Source organism: Ascaphus truei, chromosome 1 (genome assembly GCF_040206685.1).
Source record: "Ascaphus truei isolate aAscTru1 chromosome 1, aAscTru1.hap1, whole genome shotgun sequence".
NCBI classification, from domain to species: Eukaryota; Metazoa; Chordata; class Amphibia; order Anura; family Ascaphidae; genus Ascaphus; species Ascaphus truei.
In genome coordinates this window covers 355330633-355353910 of record NC_134483.1, presented here as the reverse complement: position 1 = coordinate 355353910, position 23278 = coordinate 355330633, and the positions used below count along the sequence as shown (strand labels likewise).

At 40.5% G+C, this 23278-nt stretch overlaps 1 protein-coding gene across 1 annotated transcript in view; it reads right to left on the bottom strand.

Annotated features, from left to right (window-relative positions):
* Positions 1 to 23278, bottom strand: part of STPG2 (sperm tail PG-rich repeat containing 2) — a 759671-nt gene that overhangs the window by 1723 nt on the left and 734670 nt on the right. The window contains exon 14 of the mRNA XM_075609709.1: positions 378 to 534. Within this exon, the coding sequence (XP_075465824.1) occupies positions 400 to 534 (135 nt within the window). The 3' untranslated portion in view covers positions 378 to 399. The remainder of the gene's footprint in view (positions 1 to 377; positions 535 to 23278) is intronic.

Genomic DNA, 23278 nt, shown 5'->3' with positions numbered 1-23278 from the left:
GTATGTCAAACAATGGAACAATGGGAACTCAAATACTTATTTCAATTATAAGAGACCGGTAATGGAATAATTACATTTTTACCAAAGCACAAGATCTTTCCATATTCAAAGGATGTTGTACTGTACAGTAATTAGTGCATTTTGTATATTTGTTATTATATAAAATTGCATGAGTAGTTTACTGATATTTTGCAGGACAAGATGGAAATGTTGACGAATGAAATACACTGAGGTACAAATAAGGTATAGAGAGGAAGCATTATTACACGAATATTTGGCCTTTTATCTGGATGCCCCCTAGTAATCTATAATGATATTAAAAGCAAAAGATGAAACCTCAATGGCGTCTGTGCATGAAACTGTAGAACAATACTTACCATTAGAGTGTTTGGAATTGAATCAGAGACTTAAGCCAAAATCCTGCTTACAGGCTTGATCTTTCAGAGGGCTGCTCTCCACTTGATTCAGGATTGGGTTAGGCAGGGTTGCATTAAACGTTCCCTTCAGCACAGTGTCTTTAAATACAGAGTTGAGCTGTTGAATAAGTTCAGAAAATGTAAGACTACTTATACACATAAAAATGCACTCGGGCTTCCTATTTTTGTTTTATGGTAAAAGTCAAATAAGAAAATGCCTGAATCAGAAAGGGCAGAAACTAAGCGCTACTTTTTAATCCAAGAGCTGAAAAACTGCAGAAATCTTGGGTTCAAAAGCCTCCTTTCGTATGTTTACACACACCACATATTTTTATTTTAAAAAGCTTATTGTTTTGTTTTCATCCACAAAATCTACATAAGTATGTGTAACACTGCCGGCTGTCAGACATACTGTATATGCCAATGTAAATAATCATAAGTACAAGCTATGCAAATGGTAAGAGTGCTATTGGTAAGAGCACTTGAAGTCAATGATCCTTATTCAATATGCTGTTAAACCAGTTCTCCATCCTGGAGAAGCGTTAATTTCCAATCAAATGAATGGGACTAAAATATTTTCCAGCACGAGGAAGGGGCTTCACAGCATACTAAATACAGACCAACACGATTTGTATTTTTTTTACATTCCTTTTACTTGTCTTCTACTTAGCAACTACTATAAAGCAAGCCTCTTGATCAGCATATGGGTCAACATTTATTTTGTATAGGTCTCTACACATTAACAACAGGCTTCAGGTATATACAAGGGATATAAAGTAAGTGGGGTCATTCTGGGCAAACACATTATTTACACATGAATTAATAAAATGACACTATTAGCTGCAAGTCCAATACAGTGCTACTTCTTCTTCAACTATTATTCTACATTTATTGAATGTGCCGAGCACCTGTGGCAGTTCTTTAAGGATATTGTGAGTGCCCCACTTCTTTATTCAGTTAAACTTCCATAGTAACCCTTCTGCCGTCAGAGGGCTATGCAATGTGTTGCCTGGTACAGTAACCAATTTTACAATAACTAATAATTATTTTCATAATTTCTCAACCACAATTTCATAATTATTTACCAACCTAAAGTTACTTAGCATTGTGATGCTAGAAGAAAGTTGATAACTAGACACACACACAAAAAAGCAATGATAAATAGCCCTAAATACCTTTAAGGGATCAAAATATATAGTGCACATTTCACAAAATAGAAAAAATCTGAGGACAAAGAAAAAAGGCTTTGAAGCTGGAGGGTGATAGATAAAAGAGATGGGTGATATTATTGGCAAATTTGGATCTGCGGCGGATTGCCCGGTTCTTTCGGTCCGCGGATTTTAGTGGATCAATCTCAAAAAGAGTGATTTGCGTTTTGTGGATTTTGTTTTATTATTGCCAATACCCTCCGCAGATTCTGCAATCCATGGACGGATTTGTAGAAGCCGCAATTGGAGTCAGCAATCTGGTGGCGGATTCTTAAAAACCGCCACGGATTGCTGAATCTGCCATGGATTGTTGAATCCGCCATGGATTCTCCAAATCCCTCAACAGATTGTATCCAATTTTTGATGAATCCGCATGGATTAAAACCGAGCAAATCCATTTGCGGATTTTACGCCGTAAAATGGATTTTGGGGGGGAAATGCCAGAAAATCCAGCAAACAGATTTGGGTGGATTCTCCCATCTCTAGTGGTAGACTACACACAAATTTAAGGTAAAGATTTAAGAGTAATAGCTACAGCAACAGGTGCCCAAGATATGAGAACAAATATAGTCAAAGAATTCAAGAATGCTTGGTGCCAAAAAAATGAAATAATTTATTATTGCACAATGATCATGGCTATTCATTCGATTGTATATGCTGTTTTACAACATGACATTATACTGTAGGTACAATTGTAGCAGCTGTTACTGCACATGCAGTAAGAGTAGGGGGTATTACATACAAGTCTTACATCTAGTAGACACGTTATAATAAGTAGAGAAAATGGTCAGCTAGGGGGAGCTATTGGCCATCACCTTCCAGCAACTCCTTTCTATTCTAGTAGACGGTAGCATTCATGTGGTTGGCCAGGCCCCTAATTTGAAAACTAAAGTGGAGCATTCTCCACTTCCATTTTGATCATGCTATGATCTCCCCATAGTAAACAAGTAAACCCTCATGAAGATCCCTAAACATCATACATCTTAAGGTCACCTACAGTTCACATTGAGCTGTTTAGGGAATGTCATAAAGGCCGAAAAAGGATAAAAATGATATAGTGGGTATAAATAAAAAGTGTCAGAAGACATTCACTGTATACTGTAAGTGTAGAATACAGAAAAATAAACACATGCAGCACAAATAGTGTATTCTTTGCAAGCAATAGCTCCATGTTTAATACACTACTACAGTGATAGCATTTGGATGAGCCAGACAATGGAATGTAATCTGCACCATCAAAGTGTGCTGAGATTTACCAATATGAGCTTGATTTGAATGGGAAAAAGAGGATCTTATCTGTTCTACTGTTGGTTAGGGAGCTTGTCATCTTTTTGATAAGGGGATTTCTGGACATTTGTTATTGCTCCCAAATAAATTATGGTAGATGTTTAACTTTTAATTGCAGTGAAAATATATATTTTTAAATATACAGATTTTATTTTAAATAATAAAAAATACATTTACAATGGATGAAAGAGTTGCATACATGTAGCAGTCCGATAACAAAAAGCTAAGATAGGAGAATAAATGTGAAATGTTTTCAAGTTGCAGAATGATTTCATTTCTCATATTATTTTGTGTCTGATGTATTCAGCCAACAAAACTGTCTTATTTGGCCCAATACTTATTACATGTGTTTGTTTAATATTGGTTTTGCATTAAAATGTGCCTCATTCAGAATAGAATTACCAAACCCAGTTTTGTGCTAATTTCAGTGACAATTTATCCAGCTCATTAGACTGATAACATGTCTTTAAAATGACAATTTACTAAATATTTTGTCTTCCAAGACTTTGCCTCCATTTCTCATCTACAGAATTCTACATTATTTATCAGCCACTGGACTACTGAGAATGAACAAGTCTAGTAAGTTACAGTAATATAACACATCAATATGTAAACAGTTGACCTCCTTGGCAGGCCTTTCCCTAAGGTACGTGCCACCCTTAGGCAAGCACTATTAACGTCCCCCCTAACCCCTCCCCAAAAGAAAAAAACAAATTTTATACTTACTTTACCTCCTTAGCCGATGCCGATATCCCAGCTCAGGTTTAGCTGTCACATCACATGGGATAATAGAAAGCTGTGATGTCAAATGTAGCTTCCTATTGGCCCATTTGACCGGGGGCTTTAAACCTGAACTAAGATACCAGCGCCCCCTAAGGAGGTAAGTATCTCAGGAAGCGGGGTTCAGCTCCAGAGACTCTACATGTAATTAAAAAAACAGTAAAGCAGCAATGCTGTTACTCTCTCCCTCTTGCTGCCCCCTGAGACTTGCCCCCTTCCTGCTGACCACCTAGGGACAGGCCTATCCTTGCCTGACACGGCTTGTTGGCTGTAGAGAGGTGCTAAGCAATGTTGGAGTGAAGCAAGTTATGGCAACCTCACCATCATAAAACATCAAACTGCAAAGGAAATACATTGTCAAGACAAAAACAAATACAGATCTGTCTTCAAATGTATATGCTTATAGGAGAAGGAATGGCTCAGTGAGTAAAGACACTGACTGACACTGAGATTGCTGCAGGGGAGCCTGGTTCAATTCCCGGTGTTGGCTCCTTGTGACCTTGGGCAAGTCACTTTATCTCCCTGTGCCTCAGGCACCAAAAACATAGATTGTAAGCTCTATGGGGCAGGGACCTGTGCCTGCAAAATATCTCTGTAAAGCACTGCGTACAATTAGCAGCGCTATACAAAAACATGCTATTATTATTATACATTTTTAGTGGTGATCACATAGCTGCACTCGCTTTACCACCTTTGTCCCCTATTCATAATAGTGATAAGAGTGATTTTGCGCAATTAACGATACCTCAACCTTCACTGAAATGGGCAAGCCAATTTAGCAGGTCAAAAAGGTATTAAACGATCTGTCAGTGTAATCAGATTTTTTAGCAAGATACAATCAAATAAAACAGTTATTTATTAGAAATCTGTTAAAAATTAATGTTTTCCTTTTCTCTGGGTTTGCTAAATTCAAGAATACTAGCTACCTATGATTATCTTCTTGACTAATTATGGCGTCATAATTACTATCCAGATAATGGACGAAACAAAAGCAACAACTGACCTCTCGTTTTGAGGACTGGCAAACACCAAAAGACATTAGCTAATGAGTGCCAAAATCCTTAACTCTTTTTTTTTTTTTACCTTGAAAAAGTAAAAATGTCAAAAATTATTTACAAAAAGTTATACTCAGATTTAAAAAACAGTGTCTATTTATCCTTTGAAACATGACAGTACAATTAACCTATTAAACATGCCACTGTCACTTTTTCTCCTAGGAAGGAGGTCGGGGGAATTGTTAACTGCACATTACCAGCTGTCTCTTACCCACAATGCTAAAAGGACTTGCAATGCACTGATTGCATAAAACAAAGTGATTGATGAAAAAAAACGATAGTATAAAGGGTGATCAATTCAGCCGCAAGATCCACACTAAAGAGGTACAGTATAAACACATATCAGTCTGTTGTGTCATTTACTCTTGATATTCTGAAAAATCTATTAAACAAATCACATAACAATATGTCCAAAAACATACAGATAGACGTTTAGAGATTCAAAACATTTGTTGATTTATTTATTTTTTGCCTTAAAAAAAAAATATATATACAGTATATATATTACCAGGGATAGGAAAACTGAACATATTCCATGGTAAATTTCTGGTACACCAATGCACATCCCTATGTTGCAGAATAAACCACCACTCTAGGATGCTGTAGACATTCCAGAATCATGACCACATGAAAGATTGTGTAGCATTTGCCTGCTGTGACATGACCCACCAGTGATGTGAACAAAAGAGGACAGTCATCCTCTCTCGTTCGGATCTTGTTCACCGCTCCAGGGCAGAGGTGAACCCATTCCCCAATAGAAAACAAGCAAAAAAGAAATGACATTCTCAAAATGTCATTAGAGCACTAAAGAGGTTAGCGCAATGCTGTCTAAATCCTTAAACTATCTCTAACCTTTTTTTGCCTCTGCATTTTAGACAAAATTCTGCATAACCTTCCTTACAAATGTGCTCTTCAGCTATACAAACAATTAAAAATTAAATCCTACTGTAATTTACATATTTGGACAATAGATTAAAATCCTACTACTACTCAAAGGTAAACTTAAATCTGCAAGTCCTGCACTAAGGGGACCTATTTATTAAAATGTGATACAGTCTGAAAAATTGGCAGAAAACAGAATGCAATTTTACACAATAAAAATCGTACAAGTTGACATGACGTGTATGCAATTTTCACTAAATTTGACGTTTTGCTGCATACCGGTGGGAAACTGACAGTTAGAGAAATGTTGCACCCCATCATGAAAAATAGGACTTTTGCTGGAGAGAGATAGTGAGAAAGAAGAGATTCACATGGGATGACTGGGGAATATGATCATTTAAATAATTTGGTTATATTTCACATATTTAAATGAGCATATTTCCCAGTTATCTCAGGTGTGTTCACAGGTATAACTATAACGGGTGTTAGAACTAATGATGTGCAAAAGAATGTTCCTTCTAATAATGCATATCCACAAAGACTCACAGTGTGAAATGAAGCAACTGCAGTGCTTGAGTCCAGTGAATGGGATAGGCTAGCAGGCAGGTAGAAATGATCAGTAATGAAGCAGAGTAAGGCTAAGGCCCCGCTGCCTCAGACCACGCGCCCGCACTGCAGACAGGCGCGCGTGGAGAGGCACTTGACCGCTATATGCGGTCTGTAGGGAGCGGGTGAGGCGGCCGGGGAACGTGGTTTGAGCGGATTGCTGCAGCAGGGGTCTCCCGGGCTGCAGGTGGGACCCCCCACATGCCCTCGCTCTCCGTCCTACTTCTCCACATGCCCTCTGCGCAGCTCCCGTCCGATAACCCCCCTCCACAAAGACTCACAGTGTGAAATGAAGCAACTGCAGGGCTTGAGTCCAGTGACTGGGATAGGCTAGCAGGCAGGTAGAAATGATCAGTAATGAAGCAGAGTAAGGCTAAGGCCCCGCTGCCTCAGACCACGCGCCCGCACTGCAGACAGGTGCGTGTGGAGAGGCACTTGACCGCTATATGCGGTCTGTAGGGAGCGGGTGAGGCGACCGGGAGGTGTGGTTTGAGCGGATTGCTGCAGCAGGGGTCTCCCGGGCTGCAGGTGGGACCCCCCACATGCCCTCACTCTCCGTCCTACTCCTCCACATGCCCTCTGCGCAGCTCTCGTCCAATAACCCCCCTCCACATGCCCAGCTCCCGTCGGATAACCGCCACCCCCCTCCCAGCGGATGGCTGCAGCATGGGTCGGCCTCCCAGGCTGCAGGAGGGTGCTGCTGCTGGAAGGTAAACACACACACTCTCACACACTCTCACACTCACTCACACACTCTCACTCATTCACACTCATTCACTCTCTCTCTCTTCCCCCCCTACCTTTTGGAGGTGGGGGAAGCTCTGACAGCTCCCGCCCCCGCCTCTGATTGGCTCACCAGCGCACCACGTGACGCGTCACCGCTCGGGATCCCAATTCTCTTGCATCCCCTGACGGCTGACGCATCACAGCGTGTAGTGAGCCATGCAGCAACGGGGGACAGGGACCAGCTCCGGAGGACACCATCACATGGTGAGTAGCGTGCACGCGGCCGTGCGTGCCGCCGGACGCAGTGGGACCAAAGCCTTACAGTAATAGAATGTAATAGGAAGCTTGAGTACTGGGATGAACAGTAAAGGAGGTTTAAATAGACCTGTCTGAGATGAGAGACAGGAACTGGAGGTTAGGAAATATTCAATGAACTCTCTGCAGAATAGCAGCAGGAAGAAAAGCAACCTAGGTGGCAGACCAGCAGATCTCCAGACTGGGAAGGAGAAAGACCTGAGTACAAACCCTGACACAGAAACATCTCTGACACACAGACATAACGCCAGCCAGGTTAGTTGAAGCAAACGTGAGATAGTGCTACAGTAACTTAACATGCCGTTAAGCCTTTGCTATCAGCCATTGTTTTTGCATATAATTAGCTTGTGGATATGCGTTAATCCCAGGGAAAATAACATCTAAATATTACGACTGAGTTAACAGACCTCTGTGGATCAGGCCTATGAATCTCTGTCTCTCTTTCTCCCCCATACCTGAGGGAGGTGAGATTTATGCCCATGACTGTTTGGATGATCTGCAAACTTGCATCTTAAGACTACGCTTATAGTGCCAGTGATGGTGACGTGACGGTGATGTCAGGCTGCGGTTGCTGGAAAAATCAAAATGAGATGACTTCCAGCGATCGCGACCAAGTAGTCACTCTGTCGCGTTGCGCTTACTATAAGTGGACGCGACGGCGGCAATGCATTTGTTTCTGTCGCCATCGCCAGCACTATAAGTGCAGCCTAAGGAAGAGCTCATAAATACGTAATTCTGCGAGTTTGGCCCTTATTCTATAAAGTGCAGGGGAGAAAGCTGTGAATTGGGGAGGGAAGGTAATAGCAGATACAATAATCAAAGTGGGAGATCATGAGGTCAAAGAGTGGTGTTTCTACAACACAGAATAGAGTGTCAAAGACGTTCTGGCACCAGGACCATGTGACCACCTACTGTATGCGGTAATCACATAAACATGACCCGGCCCTGACATCATCAATGCAAGAGATTATTCCTCCTGTTTTGAACGTGTCTACAGCTCATTGCAATGACCTCTAAAATTAGCAAAAATGGTACAGTATATTGTGCATTGAATCATAAGTACCACTTGAGTACTAGACCTTGTCATGTTCAGTTAACGTTATTGGGGTCTGCTAATAAAGAATAAGAGATCATAATATTAAGAACACGATTTCATCACATCAGCTACACCTAAATGATGTATTTTTTGTATTAAGGCACATTTGAGGTATAATATACTGTACATATATGTACAGTAAAAAAACATATGTATTTTCCACATAAGATATTGCTGCAATGTAATTATGACAAAGGTGGACACAGTATGTTTTACCTTGAATGAATCCCATGCTCATCAAGATATAGACCATTAGAAAATTTACGAAAATTATAACTTTGTTGGCTAATTAATGTTTATTTAAATTTCTCAGGATCAATAAATCCAGGTTTAAAGTTTTCTATTAAAAGAAAAATAAGTATGCAGTATGTACAACAGATATGTAAACATTTGTATTGCCCTAGTAATGATGTAAGGCAAACAAGAATAAGTATTTACGTATATATACATATATATATATTTTTTTTTTTTATAAAACCCATAAGTGGTTCTAATATCTTCATTTCAGAAAGGTTTAAGTGAATACCAGTAAAGCATTGTGCCTTCTGCCATGAAAAGGGTAAACTGCGCATATTTCTGGATCCTAATCTCCATTAAAATAGCTTGGTAGTGAAAAGGTCAGAATGAATGATTAATGCATCTTGTTGTAACTACTGTATATACCACAAGAAAAGCTTTTTGGACCACTTGTCATCTCCTTGTAGAATGACTACACAGGCAGGTAACATTACATAATTTAAAGAAACTAAAATATCTATATTTCTTTGATATTTTCAGCCACAGAATCATGAAACGATTGTAAACAAAAAAATAAGTACTTTATACATTTGAACATTTCATTTTAACAATCTCCCCTAGAAAAATTGGCAGGCTTTTCATGAGATAGTTCCAGAACTCATGATGTAGTAGCTACACCTCAGGTCAGCCAAATGGTTAAAGGAGCAGTTCTGCTTAATCAGTTTTTGTTTTTAACAGTTTTTATCTCTACATCCCTCCTATGTCAGTACAAACATTTGGGGATTAAGCCCCGCCCAGTTGGAGGTAGGAAACCGAATCAGGTTCCATCAGCCCCTACAAGACACCGTGCTCCCCTCCTCCCATCAGTTATTTTATTTCCATTGGCCAAGTTCTCTACTCAACGGTTTTGTCGTTTTTCTGGTACATCTTGGTAGAGGGAGACGCAGGCTTCCTTATTCTCTGGCAAGGGAGAAGATTTGCCCGAAGTAAAAAAATCCTACTCCTTGGCCAGTGAAAACCAAGCAGGTGTGGGCTTACCCATGGTCCTAGCCATTGTACTAAAATGATGTTAGTCCAGCCTGGGGTGTAGGGGCCACGGGTATTGAAACAGGTCATGGTGATGCCACCTATGATTCCAAAAGGCAAGATATGCCTAATATGATCTATATGATCTCTGTGATCTGTTATATCCTCTGTGGGGTGTCCTTATGCTACTAAATGCAAACAGGATTTGTATGATTGCTATATGTTGACATTATGTGTAGTATGTAGATTTCAGTAGCAGGCAAGTGCCTGATTTTGTTCCCATTTAGTATTGAAGGTACAAAATGTTTTTTGTTACTTTTCTGACCCTGGGTGTGACCACCTTCTGCTACATGAGACTCTCCTGTACAGGTTAATCAGCAATTTTGTTGGAGTGGTTATTGGAACTCCTCCCTTCTTTTCAGATAAGCTATGAACCCTGCATGATTATACGGCCTATTCAGATGTGGTTGCTAAATAACCTGGCTGCCCCCATGGTTCTTTCATATTTTGCCACTCTGCTGTTTCAGACCTACTGATGACTAGACAACCCCAATTGCAATGGGTTTTTAGCACTGTACTGTACTGTAAGTATACACCTTACTACTAATTTCTAGTATTTTCCCCCCAATGAAAATTACGTTTTCCCCATTTCTCTACAGGTAATAGTGTCTACTCTGTTGGCTCAACACTTTTACTCAATCCAGTCACACATGGAGCAGGATGGCATATCCTGTGGAAAGAGCAGGCACAACTACATATGGCAGAGGTCTGAGTGCTGCTCTGTGGTGTACTTATTGGTAGGCCAGGGTGATGGCATGCTACCTTTTTGGCTTTTATTTTGTAGAAATTTGCATGCAGCCAGCTTTGGATTTCCTGGCAGTCTGAGTAACAAGACGCCATCAGGGCTGGTATAGTCTTTGTAAAGACTCGTTTTAATAACTGCTCTTTAAAAGCTTTGTTTCCCACTTTCTGTCTCTTGATCTCACTCAAACGTGTTTATGTTTTCTCCCTTTACCCCCCACCTCTACTCAGCCTTGGTCCTTATGTCTATTACTCTTATATTATATTGCATTGGTGGTTGCCACTGCAGGAGTAGTCACAAGGTAGTTACAGACATTAACAGCAAGGATAAACAGCATCCTGCACTGGTTGTGGAAGTAAGAAAAGAAAAATATATGGGTAACAAGGAAAAGGATTCAATAATTGATATTACAGATCATTGATTAATTTCTGGTGACAGTGTACCATCTACAAATGTCAAGGTCCATGCACCAAAGTTAGGGAGATTTGGGAGTTCTGGACAAATAAAAACATTTTATTTGAAAACTACTGACTTCTATCAGTGAGATCCCAAAGCGGTGTTGATAATGGCTACTGATGCAAATAAAAATATGAGTTTCACAGAGTGTCAGTGAGAATTATACGGCCTGACCATCTTAGCCTTCGGCTTGATGCAGAACAATCATAATTATTTTATTGACTTGTAAAAGTAAATCGAATTTTCAAAGTTACAGAACCTTTACTAAAAAAAAGTTCAAACCTACAAATGGCGGGAGTAACAATCATATTGACTGGAATCCATAAATTAAAAATAAGTTATTTATTATTTGTTTGATTTAGATGAGGTGCATGTAGCTCTTATAAAGTCTTGTTAAGCTGTTTAATTAATTTTATTTAGCTGCATTCATTAAATAGCTTAGTGTAAGAATAATGTACACTTCACATCAATATGTGCTAGGGGAGATTATATTCCCTGCAGTAATGTGGGAAAAAAAACTATTTGCTCATCATTTAGATTTTGATGAATACAAAACATTTTAAATATTTCATGATACATTATTTAAAACTATTTGTGTGAACTAAACAACTAATCTGAATAATATATATGTTTCTCTATTTCAAAGGCTTTAAAATCTAAGTCTCCCATTTTCAAAATAGGGCAAAAAACAGCACTAGATTTATCAAATAATGGGATTCAATTGAAAGCAATGTCTAATTTGCAATCATGCTTGAAAGTCTCTCATAAATGTCTGTAACAGGCTGTTAGGGCACTTTCTACTTTATAGAATCTGCACTTTTCATCTGCCTGCCTATTATTTGGGTAGCAGGTAGTAGCAGGTGCCAGGCCTGCTGCTATAATGACAAGTAGTTTCTAAAACAAATTCAGTTTCATATGAAATACTGAACAAATAGTGCTCATGCATAAATGTATAGTTGTAATTTTGTACTGAAATGCACTTAATTGCAAAAAGAAAATATTTATGACATCCTAAAGCTTTGGGCCTCCCCACACATATAACTATATAACAGCTCGACAAAGATCATTTGAATACCACAAAAAAAGCTATAATTTTGAAAAGAAAATGGAACTGCTGTAGTAATCAGAACAGTTTAATGCAACTGTAAAATTGACTCATCATTTACCAAAGCAAAGGTATACTGAATATTATGTATTTATTGTTGCACTGATTCGAATAAAGGCCTAAAGTAATCAAACAGCGATATGACAAATAAGACGTAATATAGCATTAAAAAAAAGCATTCTTTTTAAGGCTCAAGTCATCACCATGGTACCGAATTTATTTTTTATAACAGTGATATGGAAGTGTTTAAATTACCAGACTCGCGATATTAACTACAGAAGAGGATGTACATGTGAGAATTAACATACAGGGGTGTCCGACGATAAGTAATTTATGTACTTAAATACCACACATTATCACCTGCTTCAGGGTGGTGTTAGCAGTGCATTACAGTCTACATACAGTATATCCACCAATTGGTCTTACTCTCTCTAATGCTGACTAAAAGGGAGGGGTTTGAGAACATGCTGGTGGAGTGGGAACAGATCAGAGAGAGACAGCTTGAGGAAGACAGGAAGAGGGGGAGAAACAGGTAGGGGGGGAGAGAGGCTGAGGAGGAGGCACAGCCTGGCAGAGGGAGACAGCTAAAGCACAGGCTGTTTAAGGGGAGGAGGACCCTAGCAGGGCTGAGGACGTCTTACAGAGAAACAATTTGAGCAGTGGTGCTATACTGGGTCTTATGAGGAGTTGAGGGGAGATTTAGATCCCCTGACTGACCAGACTCATGCCGCACCTAGTTTAGTGAAGTTACTCTGATTATTACATTTTTTTTTGCCTCTGGGTCTTTTCAATCAGTTTTGACTGTTGCAGGCAGATTAGTAAAGTTAGTACTTCACCATATAGCTGGGCTGCCAAATTGTGGGTGGGTGTTTAATAGATTGCACGCATGTTGCACTTGTACCACCAAGTGAAAGTGAGGAGATTCTCCGCAACCACAAACAATATCACTACCTAATTGCGCAAGTGGTAGAGGGCTTTCCAGGGTCATGTCACAACTCATATATACTGCGTTCGTCATCTGTCTTTGTGTATTTTGAGGCAGCCACAATGAGGGGCGGATGGCTATTAAGAAAGGGTTACATAAATAAAGTGGCAAACAAGACATTCTGCTGCAATGCATTGCAGGTCCCTCTAGCAATTCAAGGTGATGGAAGCTTCCAAATAATGTAAGTGTCATGCTTTTTTAATTTGTTAAACTTCTTAGGTGACAGAGGCAATGGATGACGGTCTTGGCTTCTCACTCCAGTGGCAAATGAAGTTACTCCAGCACAGCAAATTTCTAATGGGGCACATAAATCCACACGCTGTGTCATTGAGCAGACATTTGGAGTGTTAAGTAATTTCAGGTATCTGGATAAGTCAGGATATGTAGAGTAATGAGTGCTCCAATAGTCCCAGGAATAAATTCAGTAATTATCCATCATAAATATAATGGAACAATGGCTTTCCTATGTGGGAGTGGGTATACTACTAGGTAAGTGATAATAGTTACAGCTTATTCAAATCTCCTGAAGGTAACAGGAAAAATGATGATCTCACTTCGCTGGACCTCATTGGAGACAGTAATATAGTAAAAATCCAAAGGAAACTCACCAAAATTTGTAGTAAATCTTGTCATCAATCAAATAATCTTCTTTGTGTCTTACCCACTCCTTGAGCCAAATTAAGTTCCCTGAAGGCGTGTCCAGCTGCAGGTAATGATCAGCACAGCAGAGAAAATGCAAAAAAGTGCATAGAGTAGCGCACTGCCCAAATTAATGGGAGACAGGTAGTGTAAAAAAATGAAAAATGTATTGCCCAACCAGCATAACAAAAATAGGAGGTGTGGACCCTCCTACACGTTTCACACAAATGCAATAATAGTGCCGCAGGAGGAAGTCACAACCTCTATATTACAAACAATTAGTTAACTGAGGAAGACGTTCATAGGCGGCTTGATAAAAATAAAGTAGCTAAGGCACCTGGTCCCAATGGCATACATCCAAGAGTTCTTTAGGAGAGAAGTTCAGTAATAGCCAAACCATTACATGCAATATTCAAGGACTATTTCCACAGGCTCAGTACTACAAGATAAGCGTAAAGCAGACGCGGTGCCTATATTTAAAAAGGAGCAAGATCACAACTGGGGAATTACAAACCTGTAAGTCAAACACCAATAGTGGGGAAACTACTTGAAGGTTTAATACGGGATAATATTCAGGAATACCTAATGGAAAACAAAATTATTAGTAATAGTCAGCATGGATTTATGAAGAATAGGTCATGCCACTCTAACCTTATTAGTTTCTTGAGGAGGTAAGTAGGAATTTAGACCAGGGTAATGCAGGATGTGGTCTACTTAGATTTTGCAAAGGCTTTTGATATGGTTCCACACGAGATTAGTGTACAAGATAAAGCAAATTGGACGCAGTAAAAATATTTGTACCTGGATTGAAAACTGGTTAGAGGACAGACAACAGAGGGTTGTCATAAATGGAATTTTTTCAGGTTGGGCTAAAGTCATGAGTGGAGTACCTTAGGGATCGGTACTGGGACCCCTGCTTTTTAACTTGTTTATTAATGACCTTGAGGTTGGCATCGAGAGCAAAGTCTCCATCTTTGCTGATGATACTAAATTGTGTAAGGTAGTAGAATCAGAGCAGGATGTAATTTCTCTTCAGAAGGACTCGTAGAGACTGGAAATTTGGGCAGGTAAATGGCATATAAGGTTTAATACAAATAAATGTAGGGTTATGCATTTGGGAAATCAGAATAAATGGTCAATTTACAAATTAAATGAGGGTAAATTAGGTGAATCCTTGATGGATCAGGATTTAGGAGTGCTTGTAGATGGCAGGTTTAGCAATAGTGCCCAATGTCATGCAATAGCTGCAAAGGCAAATAAGATCTTATCTTGCATTCAACGGGGAATGGATGGAAGGGAAGTAAACATAATTATGCCCCTCTATAAAGCATTAGTAAGACTACACATTGAATATGGAGCACAGTTTTGGGCACCACACCATAAAAAATGCATTATGGAATTAGAAAAAGTGTAGAGAAGAGCAACCAAATGAATAAAGGGGAAGGTTAATCTGATTATGAGGACAGGCTAGCTAACTTAGATTTGTTTACATTAGAAAAGAGGTGTCTAAGAGGGGATATGATAACTGCAGTATATGCAAATATTCGGGGCCAATACAAGGAGCTTTCAAAAGAACTATTCATCCCAAGGACAGTGCAAATGACATGGGGTCATACCTTATGGTTAGAGGAAAGGAGATTTCACTAGCAACAAAGGAAAGGGTTCTTTAGAGTAAGGAAAAAGGAGAGAGATCCAGCGCTACACGGATTTCAAGATAATGAATTTATTGTGCCACACGACGTTTCGACCAACAGGTCTTTTTCAAGTGACAAGGCATTACTTTAGAGTAAGGACACTTCTTTTTAGAAGGGAAATGTGATATGCCAGTGATATACCAGATAAGTAAACATGGGAATAATGTTGATACAGGGAGTAATCTGATATTTGTCAGGAAGGAATGTACGTTTCCCCTTATGAGATATTATTAGATGATATTTCATTTACATTTTTAGTTTGCCTTCCTCTGGATCAAAATACTGTAAATACAAAGATAAGATAAGTATCTGTCATCTAAATTTAGCATTGATGGACCTTTGCCTTTTTTCAACCTCATCTACTATGTATTTGTATGTATTTGTATGTCTTTATTTGTATAGCGCCATAAAATGTACATAGCGCTTCACAGTAGTAATACATGTCATATAAATAACAAATATAAATAACAGATCATGGGAATAAGTGCTTCAGACATACTGTAAAAGTAACATTAAGGAAGGAGTCCCTGCTCCGAGGAGCTTACAATCTAATTGGTAGGTAGGGAGAACGTACAGAGACAGTAGGAGGGAATACTAGTAAGTGCGTCTGCAGGGGGCCAAGCTTTGTGTCATGTGTCCATGATTATCCAGTGCTACTCATATGCTTCTTTAAGCAGATGTGTCTTAAGGTGGGTCTTAAAGGTGGATGCGAGGGGGCTAGTCGGGTATTGAGGGGAAGGGCATTCCAGAGGTGTGGGGCAGAAAGTGAGAAAGGTTTAAGGCGGGAGAGAGCTTTAGATACAAAGGGGGTAGAAAGAAGACACCCTTGAGAAGAACGCAAGAGTCTATGTAACTATTTAACTATGTACAATAACTATTGTATGTGTAGCAGAATCCCCCTACCCTGCCTTCGGTGTGGGGGAGCTGTTCAGTGGTTCACCGGAGCTCTGCACGATCAGGAGGTGGGGGCGGCCATTTTGAGAGTTGCACATGTGCAGTGCGGTGAGGCGTGCATGCGCAGTGGAGGAGGTGGCGGCCATTTTAGTGTAGCCCTGCAGATGCAGCCACGGAACTACATGTCCCAGACTCCCTAGAGGGAGGGACTGACCACATGGGACTGCCCAGCCAATAGGATTGTAGCAAGGGGGGAAACAGGATATCCTCCGCGTGCAGGGAGCATGCACGCTAGTCTGGACAGAGGAGGCAAAGAAAAAGGTAGGTTCCAGGGAGCAGTGTGTCCTGGCCAAGGCCTGGATCTTGCCCCCTGGGCCCCAGTTAGGCCCTGAGCCATAGTAGAGGAGTGTTGCAGGGAAGGCACCAGATAGGGACTCTTCTATTTACTGAAATTTCTGCACTAGTGAGCGGGCGGCCACGCGGTGTTCTGCAACTTGGGATCAGGCCGCAGTACCCCAGAACATTCAGGTGAGACCCTCCGGCTGGAGCTCACCTCACGAAGAGGATCAGGACCCTTAGGAGAGAGGGGATTTGTGTTGGATTTCAAACAAAACAAATAAAAAATTCAAACAAAACATCCGCGATAAATGCAGGTGCCAGGGGCGATTAGCCACGTTTCATGCTGCGTGGGGAACAGCAGAGATCTCAAAATCGGCACCGAGATGTGTTCGAATAACGGCCGCTACATCAGTAATGTAGAACCCACATCTGGACTGAATCACACAAGCAACTTCCTCCATTTTCCTGTAGCACCGTTTCTACAGATACTTCCTAACATTTGACTGGACCACAATTACACATTACTTAAAATGTTTATACTTCTTTCTTTGTCGTTGCATTCTCCATATTGACTGGAGAAGGCAAGCTGCTTTATTGTGGCAATAAAGCCGACGAGTTTTCATTCCTCAGTAAACTGCCTATATGACAAGTGTCACTGCACCCACCATGCTTTGCTTGTGGCTGCAGTAACTGGCGATAATATTCCTCACACTGCTGGTGCTGCTCTTGCTGCCAACGTTCATATTCCAGGATGTAGGGACACAACTCTTCCGTGTGTCCAGAGTCCAGGTGCCCCAAACATCCAGCGAAGTTTCTTGGTACATCTTGTTTTTGAGACCATATAAGAGACATCTTGCCTCCTCTCACCACAACAAACTCCATTCATCTTCTCCATCTCAGAAAACTATCTTACACTCACAATTGTACCCAATAACTATACAACACTATTAAACGACAAATACAACTTACTTAAAAATATTACAATAGACAAATAATAAACAAGCACTCTCAAACCACAAATAGCACAGGGCAACTCACTCAGAAATCTAAAATATGTGTAGAAAAAAAGTCAAAAACAACCTCCAACTCCTTTAGGCCTGAGTGTGTTCCCTTCCTCCCAACAGTGCTGCCAGCTTGTTAACTTTCAACACAGCCTTATATACTATAGCTATACATGCAGACTAATATTGTGTTGGCGTTTTTGCAGAAGTATTTGGTATACTACAAGAATTATCAGAGATTTACAGTAACAGAAATACTTATTATCTTTGCACATATTTTTTTAACTTTAGAAATGTTCATGGCTTCATCTGTATTTATGGTGATAATAACAATATTTCAACTGAATGAGACATTCATTCTGTTTTAACTGAATTTCATGATTCTTGGCCAAGTGTTAAAAGTAATGAGAAATATGAAAGAAATGGCAACAAACAAAAATAGTCTAAAAAAAAAGAGGCATAAAGAAAAAGTAAATAAATGGGACACATAAATAATGTATAAATATGAAGCATTCAGAATATAAACACTATTACATTGTATCAAGAAACATTTATAAACAAAATCTGTAACTCGAAACTCAGGTTGAAATGCCAAAAGGCACTGGGAGCCCTGGATACATAATAGCTTGGAATCTTCAAAATACCTGCCTGAATTTTCTAGTATAATGTAGCTGAGTTAAGTACATTTTCAAAGCAAGGCATGGCAGATACGCCAAAAAAAAAAACAATCCAGTTAACACATAACAGGATTTGTGTCTGTATGTCTTTACTTTGAAAATGTATCCCACTGAGTTCATATGTGACCACTTTTCATCTTAAGACCAAATATTGGAAATAAAAAAAGAAGACCATGGAAAATAAGAAGAAGCAAGTGCACTTATTTATATTTGTCCCAACTCAATGCATTATACATACTACGTGAGCATTTAAGACATACATTTAAACCTTAGATCTGTGGTTTTCATCCATTTTTTGTTTAAGGAAACCAAGAATTATAATGTGAAATTCGGGGGAACCCTAACCTTCTTTTCCCCACATCATCCCTCTTACCCCCTTACTCCCCCTCCACCCCTGTCATACGCCCCCCCTCCCCTCATCCCTTCTTACACTCTCCCTCTCTCTCTTTTCCTCCTACACTCCCCCTCTCTCTCTTTTCCTCCTACACTCCCCCTCTCTCTCTTTTCCTCCTACACTCCCCCTCTCTTTTCCTCCTACACTCCATCTCTCTCTCTTTTCCTCCTACACTCCCCCTCTCTCTTTTCCTCCTACACTCCATCTCTATCTCTCTTTTCCTCCTACACTCCCCCTCTCTCTCTCTTTTCCTCCTACATTCCCCCTCTCTATCTTTTCCTCCTACATTCCCCCTCTCTATCTTTTCCTCCTACACTCCCCCTCTCTCTCTTCCTTCTACACTCCCCCCTCTCTCTTTTCCCTTACACTCACCCTATCTCTCTTTTTCTCCTACACTCCCCCTCTCTCTCTTTTCCTCCCACACTCCCCCTCTCTCTCTTTTCTTCCCACACTCCCCCTTTCTCTCTTTCCTCCTACACTCCCCCTCTCTCTCTTTTCCTCCTACACCCCCCTCTCTCTTTTCCTCCTACACTCACCCTCTCTCTCTTTTCCTCCTACACTCACCCTCTCTGTCTTTTCCTCCTACACTCCATCTCTCTCTCTTTTGCTCCTACACTCCCCCTCTCTCTCTCTTTTCCTCCTACACTCCATCTCTCTCTCTTTTCCTCCTACACTCCTCCTCTCTCTCTTTTCCTCCTACACTCCCCCTCTCTCTCTTTTCCTCCTACACTCCCCCTCTCTCTCTTTTCCTCCTACATTCCCCCTCTCTAGCTTTTCCTCCTACACTCGCCTCTCTCTCTTCCTACTACACTCCCCCCTCTCTCTTTTCCTTCTACACTCCCCCTCTCTCTTTTCCTCCTGCACTCCCCTCTCTCTCTCTTTTCCTCCTACACTCCATCTCTCTCTCTTTTCCTCCTACACTCCCCCCCTCTCTTTTCCTCCTACACTCCCCCTCTCTCTCTTTTCCTCCTACACCCCCCTCTCTCTTTTCCTCCTACACCCCCTCTCCCTCTTTTCCTCCTACACCCCCTCTCTCTCTTCCTCCTACACCCCCCCCTCTCTCTTTTCCTCCTACACTCCCCCTCTCTCTCTTTTCCTCCTTCTCTCCCCCCTCTCCCGCTTCCTACACTCCCCCCTCTCCCACTTCCTACACTCCCTCTCACTTATTTTTGTACTGTCTAAAATTTTGCTTTTCTTAGTGTCTTTCCTTAATTTCATCAGTGTTAATAATTAACCTACTGTGAAAAATTAAAAACAGCACATGCTAACATTTTTCTAAATTGCGCATGTAATTATCTTAAAAAATAAGTGTGAAGCCCAGAATAGAATTAGAGCATGTCCATGATCTTTGCTTTCCCTTAACAGTGCAACATGGGTTTTCTGCCCTCTTGCTCAGAAATAAAATATTTTGATGCTCTTACTACAATGCTTAATAAAATGCAAAAAAACAAACATTTAAATATAAAAATGTATCTCTAAGTGTAGGTCATTTTAAAGAGATCTTTGACTAGAGATGTGCAACATTTTGCCTAAATTCTCTTTCTCGTAAAAAGTCTGGATAAAAAGGACATGCCAATTTTTTTTTTTACGAAACTGTCCGATTTTGTGCATATTGTTAGCTTATTTTCAATACAAGATTTTGTGAAATTTACAGAAAATGTGCTAAAAATAATAATAAGGATCTTTGAAGACACTCCACATCTTTATTTATGATATAGATGCTTATTTCTTTCAAATCTACACTTAAAAAACACATTCCATGAACAAATACAGCTGAACCCTGTTATAATGCGGTACTCGGGGGCCACAGAATGAGACCGCGTTATAACCGGAATCGCGCTAAAAAAAAACCCAATGGCCACCGTGTTCAGGAGTTCCACGTCCGCCGGAGGGGTATAGCTGGGATCACTCTCCAAGCGTTCCCAGACCCGGCGGTGCATCGGCAACCCCACGCAGGATTTACCCACCTGGCATCTCTCTCATCCTCCGCTTGGCATCTGGCAGCAATCTCTTTGCTTCAGCTGTCAGCTTCAGCATGAGAGCCAGCTCGTGTGTGTGGCAACTTTAAATGAGTTAATCTTTCGGTGGCTCTATGACATGCTGTTTAAACCCTTCGCTTCAAGCGCCACATGTCAGTAGCTCTCAGCCTACCTCTTGTGCCAATGTAACTGCTCCAAGCTTCATGCTTCCCCCATAAGGGCCACTCTACCCTGCGAAGCTGCTCTTGGCCAATCAGAATCTTGTTATCCATGTTACATCAAAGCGACTAGCAACAGTCAATGGTCGGTTGAGGCGAAGTGTACACAGTGTGAGCTCGAACGATGTCAGGGGAAAGCCAGCAGTGGGAGCGGGTATACCAGTCTTCCAATCAGGAGGGGTGGAGGTGACATCATCCGCAGCTGCATGATGGGAAGTGTGATGTGACTGAGAGGGGATCACCATGGTATGTGGCGCTGTGAAGGGGGATGGCTTCACCGTCTTGGTGCTTAATGACTGTGCTGGAGAGGGTCTCTGAGCCAACATGATGTTATATTAAGATAGAGGAGGGAGGGATATGCGAGGTCTGTGTCCATGTTGTGGTGTGTGAGTATTCTGTGTGACTGCTCTGCTGACTGGCCTGATATCTGGAGGTATACACAGAAATTATTCTAATACCATACACAGGCGGGTTATTGTGCTACACACAATGGGTTTGTGGTCATATTTAAAACATGCACTGTGTGTGTGTGTGTGTGTGTGTGTGTGTGTGTGTGTGTGTGTGTGTGTGTGTGTGTGTGTGTGTGTGTGTGTGTGTGTGTGTGTGTGTGTGTGTGTGTGTGTGTGTGTGTGTGTTCGTGTGTGTGTGTGTGTGTGTGTGTGTGTGTGTGTGTGTGTGTGTGTGTGTGTGTGTGTGTGTGTGTGTGTGTGTGTGTGTGTGTGTGTGTGTGTGTGTGTGTGTGTGTGTGTGTGTGTGTGTGTGTGTGTGTGTGTGTGTGTGATTAAATTAGCAAAAAAACATTTATTTATTTTTTAAACCCGGAGTAACGCTCACACCACGTTATAGGCGGTTCCGCATTGTAGTGGATCACGCTATAATGGGGTTGAGCTGTACCAACAAAACCTAAGGATTCACAAAGTCCATTAAATCAAATCAAGGACTTCTTTACTATACCGTATGGTTAATTAGAAAAGTAAAATCAATAAATATGCAGAGCAGGTTTAATCAAAACACAGCTTATTAATCTTGGAAAAGTTCAAACTGTTGGTTATTAGAATCTGAAACATTTATATTAGAGGGGATAACATTTATCCTGTCTAAGAATTTATTTTGGTTCAATGAACAGTTCTTCTTACAAATATGTTGAACAGCAATGGGGACACGGTTCGCATCGAGCTACACAAACATCTTTATGAGTGTATAGGAGGATGAATACATCTGGTCCCAACACGAGTTTGGTGAGAGCCTGGTCCTCTGGAAAAGATACATAGATTACATTCTCATAATTTGGAGGGGTGATAAAGATAAGTTGGAAGAATTCTTTAATTATATCAATATTTATAACTGAAATATAAAATTTATTAACAACAAAAGTAAAATAGAAATAGATTTTTTAGATCTTGTTTTTATATATATCGAGAATGATCAACTACTAACAAAAACACACTTCAAGGAGGTAGACAGTAATAACTTTATAATGAATACGAGCTGTCACCATCCTAAATGCATATCTAACATCCCCTTCGGTTAGTTATGAAGAATAAAAAGAAACTGTTCCAAGAATTATATGTATAAAGAACAATCTAAGATTCTTGTTAAAAAATGTGAAGATAAACAATTTAAGGATAAAATGTCATTAGAGAAGCCCTTATTAAAACTGAGAACATAGATAGAGAATCTTTATTACAACCGTTTAACAGTAAAGGACAAACAACATCACAAAAAAAATTATAAACGGACTTTGTCACACAATATAATAGGGAAGCGAAGAAGATAAAACAAGTGCTTAATAAACATTGGCATATATTAAAAAATGATCCAATATTGGGAATGACCTCCCAGACGAACCAAATGTTTTTTTCACGAAAGCCAAAAACCTAAAGAGCAAACTGGCACCAATTGCCTTTAAACCTTTAAAAAAAGATAATATTGCGATAAAAGATGGTTACAATTACCAAAAGGGTTTTATGGCTATGGAAATTGTAAAGCATTTGATTTCTGTTCAAAAGACAAAAAATTCAAATCTAATGTCACAGAAGAAGAATTTGTAAGATTCAGCAACATCTCAATTGTAGAATGGATTATATAGTATACTAGTTGTTGTACTCGGCTTTGCCCGGGAAGCTGCCGGCACATATCCTCGCGCTGCTGCCGCATCTCTCTTCGCTGCCGGCACATCTCCCCTGCCCCCCCCTGCTGCCGGCACATCTCCCAGCGCTGCTGCCGCATCTCCCGTCACTGCCGGCACATCTCCCCGCCTCCCCCCCCCCCCCCCCACTGCTGGCACATGTCCCTGCGCTGCTGCCGCATCTACAAATCCGCAGCTGAATGTCCAGTAAAAGTTTTGTTGTGCTACATCATGCCGTTTGTGAGATTTCGATGCTTCGGACATACGAACAAACAAACGGAATAACAAACATAGAAATATAGTATAGATATGTCGGAGTGCCAATATATTGGC